This window comes from Mytilus trossulus, chromosome 5 (assembly GCF_036588685.1).
Source record: "Mytilus trossulus isolate FHL-02 chromosome 5, PNRI_Mtr1.1.1.hap1, whole genome shotgun sequence".
Lineage (NCBI taxonomy): Eukaryota > Metazoa > Mollusca > Bivalvia > Mytilida > Mytilidae > Mytilus > Mytilus trossulus.
In genome coordinates, this window is record NC_086377.1 from 6,783,924 (window position 1) to 6,792,013 (window position 8,090).

An 8,090-nucleotide genomic window follows, 5' to 3' on the forward strand; every position below is an offset into this window, starting at 1 on the left:
TTTTTACTGTCGGAACTGGATGTAAATATATCAATCTAGGTTCACTAATAGTATACACCATAGATCCACTATCTATCAAAGACTTACATTTTTTCCCATTTACATATACATCTGATTTATTTGACTTTTCAACCATCCTATCTAATAATGTAACTCTAGCCTAAATGTGGAACCATGTTTTACATCAACAAGTTTGAATCCCCAATTTGTCCCTGGTTGGAGATTCCTATTCGTTTAAACTATCTTACGTATACTGCATTACATGCCCAGACTCTCAGACTGATAAGTACCTCGGTTACTAACCCGATCATTCTGATATATATATAACCTCGACCATATCGTCGTGAATTATTTCCACATCTATTACACGATAATACCCAGTGTTAAACTGATTATCACATGTAGTCCTTGTTGCTTCCTCTTGTGTCTTTTTTTCTAGAGTGTCCAACCAGTTACCCATACGATCTATCTTTTTCAAGACATCATCACGTTTGACTGAATCTGAAGAAATAGGCTGATGCTGAACAATGCTAGTCGGCTTTTTTCTGAATTTAACATTTCAAGCACAATAGCCCTCCTTTTGTCCCTTTAAAATTGATCAAAATCCTTACCATTGTCAAATTTATACCTACTTGAATTGTTAAGCAGTGGATCTCTTATCCCGGACCAAAATTTAGAACGAACATTTCATTCTTTGTTTCAAAAGTACCTGTCTGATTTTGTTGTTTGGTCTCCTTATAAAACTTCTCAAGTAAGGCTTCGCTTGTATATTCATTACCATACACACCCTCTAACTTATCAGGTATCTGCTGAGGAGAGGCATACTCAGATAAAGACAACAACAGGCTTCGTGTCATACAATTGAATCAGAATTATTCCCTTCCAGTAAAACACATTGGACTTCAAACATCCAAGCATCAAAAGTCGCTTCACTTTTATCTTCACCAGAAAAAAATGGGAATCATGTCAGAGGCAAAACGCGGAATACTAAGCTGATACTTTCGTTGATTAATTGTCTTTTGAGTATCTTTTATTTGGAACTTAAGCTGTTTTGCTTGATATCTTTGTTAATTTGTTCTGGAGTATATTTTGTTTGATGATTGATTTTAGTTCCATTGTTTTATAATATCGCATGCTGTCTTTGTTAGAGAAAAACATTTTTTTTTTATTTTCACATTAATAGATTACAGGGAAATACTCCTCTGCACAAAGCCTCGAAAAAATTGAACATCGAAGTCACATGCAAATCTATTGATCAGAAACACAGCTGATGTCATCATTATATGTATTAATTATAGACGTTATAAATGGATTTGTTTATATTATATTCACCGAGGATGAAGATATTTGACCACTTTCTTTTTTATGAATTAAACGGGAGTGTTGGCAGATTTTATTCGAGTCTCCTTATCAATCAAACTGCTGAGGGATCCAACAAATGCAGCTCACTGCTTTTGTTTCTATTCTTATGCCGCCATTGGTCATTGACTCAGAAATCAAAAACAGCAAAATATAATTCAGATCGTTGTGTTTGTTTCCCAGATATTAGCCAATGATATCCTAGCGGAGAAAAATGTTCTGTCTTCATTTGTCATATCTGAAACATAAGGATGTTCTCAATAAGTAATGAAATATAAAAAAGGTTTATGTCTTTTAAATGTCTTATAATCCGTATTTTAATTAAATTCTTTTTGAAATCAAAAACGTGTCAATGATATAGTGTAGATGTAAAAGATCTTTGAAAAGTTTTTTTTTAATGGCATTAATAAACGGATGACCAGCAGGATTCCGAAATTATAACAAAAAATTCCAACACATGACAATTTGACGTCTTTAAATCATTAATAATAGCAGAAAAAAAGAAGAATCAAAGCCTTCCCGTTCGTGTTTAAATAAAAAAAAAGGAGAGGTGGTCTGATTGCCAATGAGACAACTATCTACAAGAGACCAAATGACACAGAAATTAACAACTGTAGGTCACCGTATGACTTTTAACATAAAGTAAAGTCAAAACCGCATAGTCAGCTATGACTATGCTTAACCATACAAACTAGAAAACTAACGACCAAATGTATGTACAAAAAGTGAACGAAAAACTAATATGTAACACAACAAACGACAAGTATTAAATTAATTTTTTAGAGCTTACACACCAATGACCAACCACAAATATCTCCATTAATGTGTTACAGCTTAATATAATTGTTCTGATATTAGACGGAAAGTAGTAAATGCATTGTCAAGATGTTAGCGTTTAGCTTGGTATCTTTGTCATGTGTCTTGTTATTCAGTATACATTATCTGATGTTTGATTTAAGGTACATCGTATGATTATAAACCATCATGTTTTTGGTATAAATAGCTTTATTCATTTTTTTCACTTTGATGAATTACAGGGTTTTACCCCTCTTCATAGTGCAGCAAATAGAGGAAGTGTCGAAGTCACAGATCTATTGATCAGAAACAAAGCTGATGTTAATGCTCCTGACAATGATGTAAGTTAATAATTGTGTTGAAAAGACAGATACTGATTTTGAAAAATACCAACAGAATCATGAAAATCTGCTTGTACAGGTAAATCATGTCAGAGGCGACACGATGGGTACTAAGCTGATACTTTCTTCGAATAATTGTCTTGTGAGTATCTTTTATTTGGAACTTAAGCTGTTTTGCTTGATATCTTTGTTAATTTGTTTTGGAGTATATTTTGTTTGATGATTTAATTTAGTTCCATTGATTGATAATATCACATTCTGTGTTTGCAAGAGAAATACCATTTGTTTTTTTTATACATTAATAGATGACAAAGCAGCGAAAAGTTTGAACATCGAAGTCACATGCAAATCCATTGATCAGAAACACAGCTGATGACATCATCATCTGTATCAATTATAGACGTTACATATGGATTTGTTCAGATTATATTCACCGGGGATGAAGATATTTGACCACCCCCTCTATTCATTTTATATAAATTAACAGGCAGTCTTTGGGAGATTTTATACGAGTGTCCTTATTAATCAAACTGCTAACAAAACCAACAAATAAAGATTGCTCCTTTTGTATATATTCTGATTGCGCCACTGGTCATTGACTCAGAAATCAAAAAGAGCAAAAAATAATGAAGGTCGTTGTACTTGTTACCCAGATATTAGCTAGTGATATTGTAGCAGGGAAAATGTTCTGCCTTCGTTTGTCATATCTTAAACATAACGATCCTCTCAAAAAGTAATGAAATGGTTTGATGTTTTACAAATATCTCATAATCCGTATTTTATTCAAAGTCTTTTTGGAATCAAAACGTGCCAATGATATGGTGTAGATATAAAATATTTTTGAAAAGTTGGAGTTTTTTTAATGACACTATTAAACGGATGACCAATAGGATTCCGCAATTCTAACACAAATGTCCATCACACGATATGTTAACATCTTAAGTTCATTATCAATAGCAGAAAGAAAAAATAATCAAAACCTTCCCGTTTGTGTTTAAAAAAAGTAAAAGAATATGAGGTGTGATTGCCAATAGGATAAATTTCAAAAAATACCAAATGACACAGAAAGTAGCAACTGAAGGTCACCATACGACTTTCAATTATAAGCAAAAACAATACCGCATAGTCAGCTATGACTATGCATAACCATACAAACTCGAAAAGTAACGACCTAATGTATGTACAAAAAGTGAACGAAAAACTAATATGAAACACAACAAACGACAACCACCAAATTATTATTTAGAGCTTACACAACAATGACCGACTATATATGTCTCCATTAGTGTGTTACAGCTTAATATAATTGATCTGATATTAGACAGAAAGTAGGAAATTCATTGTCATGATGTTAGTGTTAAGCTTGATATCTTTGTCATTTGTCATGTGTTACTGAGTATACATTATCTGATGTTTGATTTAAGTTATATCGTATGATTATATACCATCATGTTTTTGATATAAATAGTTTTAATCATTTTTTTTCTCACTTTGATGAATTACAGGGAGCTACCCCTCTTCATAATGCTGCAAAAGGAGGGCATGTCGAAGTCTCAGATCTATTGATCAGAAACAAAGCTGGTGTTAATACTTCTGACAATGATGTAAGTTAATAATTGTATTGAAAAGATAGATACTTATTTTGAAAAATTCCAACAGAATCATGAAAAACTGCTTGTACAGGTAAATCATGTCAGAGGCGACACGATGGGTACTAAGCTGATACTTTCTTCGAATAATTGTCTAATGAGTATCTTTTATTTTGAACTTTATCTGTTTTGCTTGATATCTTTGTTAATTTGTTTTGGAGTATATTTTGTTTGATGATTGAATTTAGTTCCATTGTTAAATAATATCACATTCTGTGTTTGCAATAAAAATACCTTTTTTTTTTATTTTCACTTTACTAGATTACAGTGAAATACTTCTCTTCACAAAGCAGAGTAAAGTTTGAACATCGAAGTCACATGCAAGTTTATCGATCAGAAACACAGCTGATGACATCATAATATGTATCAATTATAGACGTTACACGTGGATTTGTTCAGATTATATTCACCGAGGATGAAGATATTTGACCACCCCTCCTTTCTTTTTATATGAATTAACAGGCAGTCTTTGGCAGATTTTATTCGAGTGTCCTTATTAATCAAACTGCTAAGAGAACTAAAATGTAGATTGCTCCTTTTGTATATATTCTGATTTCGCCACTGGTCATTGACTCAGAAATAAAAAAGAGCAAAAAATAATGAAGGTCGTTGTACTTGTTACCCAGATATTAGCCAGTGATATTATAGCAGGGAAAATGTTCTGCCTTCGTTTGTCATATCTTAAACATAAGGATCCTTTGAAAAAGAAATGAAATGGTTTGAAGTTTTACAAATATCTCATAATCCGTATTTCATTCAAAGTCTTTTTGGAATCAAAAACTTGCCAATGATATAGTGTAGATATGAAATATTTTTGAAAAGTTGGAGTTTTTTTAATGACACTATTAAACGGATGAACAATAGGATTCCGCAATTCTAACACAAATTTCCAACACACGATATGTTAACATCTTAAATTCTTTATCAATAGCAGAAAGAAAAAATAATCAAAACCTTCCCGTTCGTGTTTAAACAAAGAAGAAGAAGATGAGGTGTGATTGCCAATAGGATAAATTTCAAAAAAGACCAAATGACACAGAAATTAACAACTGTAGGTCACCGTACGACTTTCAATAATAAGCAAAGCCAATACCGCATAGTCAGCTATAACTATGCACAACCATACAAACTCGAAAAGTAACGGCCTAATGTGTGTAAAAAGGTGAACAAAAAACTAATATGTAACACAACAAACGACAACCACACAATTAATATTTAGAGCTTTCACAACAATGACCAACTACAAATGTCTCCATTAGTGTGTTTCACCTTACAGCTTGATGTAATTGATATGATATAAGAATGAAAGTAGGAAATGAATTATTCATTTCATTATGCTAGTTGTTCGCTTGATATCTGTTGTATTTTGTTATGGAATATATATTGTCAGATGTTTGATTTAAGTTCCATCGTATGATTATATTCCATCATGTTTTTGGTATAGATACTTTAATTTTTTTTTCTATTTTCATTTTCAATGATGAAAAACAGGGATCTACACCTCTTCATGCAGCAGCGATTCGGGGGAATGTCGAAGTCACAAATCTATTGATCAGAAACAAAACTGATGTTGATGCTCATGACAATGTTGTAAGTTATGAATTGTGTTGAAAATAAGGACATTTGGTCTGAAACTACCAACAGAGTCTCATAATATTGCACATTTATGTTACGGAAGAATCGTATTCAACATGATTAAAGGTTATGATTTTGATAAACATGTGAATAGGAATCATCTATAGAAGTTTGCCTGATAGATTTTAAACCTCAATCATTTATTTGTTTATTTAATTTCGTATGTACCAAGAGAAAAATATTACTTAGGTTTATAGAAAAAAAATCATATAAGTACACTACTAGACGAAAAAAACTGTTCATACCAGCACAATCGTTCTAACACTGAAACTGTGTGTTAAAGTTATAATACTTGTTTAATTTCACTGCTGCAGTTATTTTGTAACTGTACCAACTTTCTACGTGTTTGTCTATTTTAAATCGACTACAACAACGCTTGATATAACTGTCACAGTCATTAAAGGTTCAAAGTTGTTACAGTTGATTTATGAACGTTCGAACTAAAAAACAACGTTGCAACAGTCATACATAAACTAATTAAAAAAATAAAAGGTTGTCACAGTCATCATTTGTAACAGTTATTTGATAATTATCCCAACACGAAAAACGTTAAAACACTCATAAATAAACTGTTTACACGCTGATTAGGTTGTTACAGTAAATATATGATTGTTATACACACACATATAGTTATACCGGGGCCTTGAATGGCTTGCTTTGCTCATTGTTGAAGGCCGAACGGTGACCTACAGTTGTTAATGTATGTGTTTCTTGTGGGCAATTGTCTCATTGGAAATCAAACCCCATCTTCTTTGTATAGCTTATTTATAAGTGTAGTAACTCCCAAGCATTGATCGTCATTAAGACTTAAACGTCACGGATACAAATTTCTGACAGTCAGGGATAGCGTAAAATATTTGTTATTTCATATATTTTACTGTGTGCAATATAAGGTTGTGACAAAGAAACACAACTATCACACTCACTTAATACATTGAGTTATGATAGAAATCGGTTTAAACAAATAGTATTCTGACAAATGGGCCGCTAAACATTTTGATATTCCCCCCTAATTTTTGGAGAGGAATAACTATGTCCATGGTGTCTGACTTTAAAAAATTTAATAAAAAAAAATATATAAGCCGTACGGCAATATTTTTAATTTTGCAAAACAAAAATAAAGCCCAACATTAAAGGTCGACATAACAGTGTGAAATAAGCACCGGGAAGAAAAATGCAGTTCAATAGGATAGGTTTAACAAGTGTGCTAATCGGAGTTATCCGCTATAATTACAGTATACTATATCATGTATATTGACCGTTATTAATGTTATTCGTAAAACTACGGGTATTGAAGACAACCTAGTATGCATGACCAATGATGTCACGTCTAATTAATCTAAAAAAATAATCAAACAAGTTTTTTTTAGATAATATTAATAATTGTCAAGTGTTAATACAGTTAAAGATACATTTGGTTACAAATATATTGGGTAACCTTTTTCCGATTTATTTGTAAGTAGTTGTACTTGGAACTAAAACTGTTTGAAATAACAGGTATCTATTGCTGATCCTATGTTGTTCTAAGATATGAGAGCGATGGAGTGTTAAATAATTACAGGTTATTTCTTTTGTTCATGTTAATATGAAATACATTGACACTACAGAGAAAAGTTCAAAGAATGAAAAAAAAAATTAAAATGCACTGTAACTATATAGATGCTTTGACTCTGTCAAGTGCATTTACATTAATAAATAAACCTTTTTTTTATGTAAATGTAAAATCTTTGTCCTTATGTTAATCAGGAAAATATTAGTTACATCCTTTTAACCCTGCCTGCTAATGTTTTCAATCATTGAGTATACTTTTTCATATTTTTGTTACCCGGTATACTTTTTACTTATTACAGCGTGTATTAAATAAAGCTTTGTAGCTCAGACAACACTTCTTTATTTTATTTTAGTTATTATACTAATTTTATTTTAATAATTCATTACTCAGATTACTTTTACAATAGACATTTTTTTATATCCAGGATAATATTGTATCCTGCTATTTTATATTTTATTTTTTATTATAAATCATTTTGAGGGACAATTATGATTTTTGAACATCATTATAAAATCATTTTTAATATATACCCATGACAGTTTACAATTCATTTCCAATGCAATAAAGTAGCGTGTCTTAATATGTGTATAAGCTTTACAATAGTACACATGACACAACATAGAAAACTAAAGAATAAGCAACACGAACCCCTACAAAGACCAAGGGTGATCTCAGGTGCTCCGAAAGGGTAGGCAGATCCTGCTCCACATGTGACATACGTCGTGTTGCTTACGTGACAACAAATCCGGTAAATAGTCT

The 8,090-nt window shown here is 31.6% G+C and overlaps 1 protein-coding gene across 1 annotated transcript in view; it reads left to right on the forward strand.

Annotated features, from left to right (window-relative positions):
* LOC134717536 (poly [ADP-ribose] polymerase tankyrase-1-like) overlaps nt 1-4,504 on the forward strand; it is a 44,142-nt gene extending 39,638 nt beyond the window's left edge. The window contains exons 9-11 of the mRNA XM_063580025.1: nt 2,397-2,495; nt 4,001-4,099; nt 4,406-4,504. Coding sequence (XP_063436095.1) covers nt 2,397-2,495; nt 4,001-4,099; nt 4,406-4,504 — 297 coding nt within the window. The remainder of the gene's footprint in view (nt 1-2,396; nt 2,496-4,000; nt 4,100-4,405) is intronic.
* Nucleotides 4,505-8,090: the final 3,586 nt, after the last annotated feature.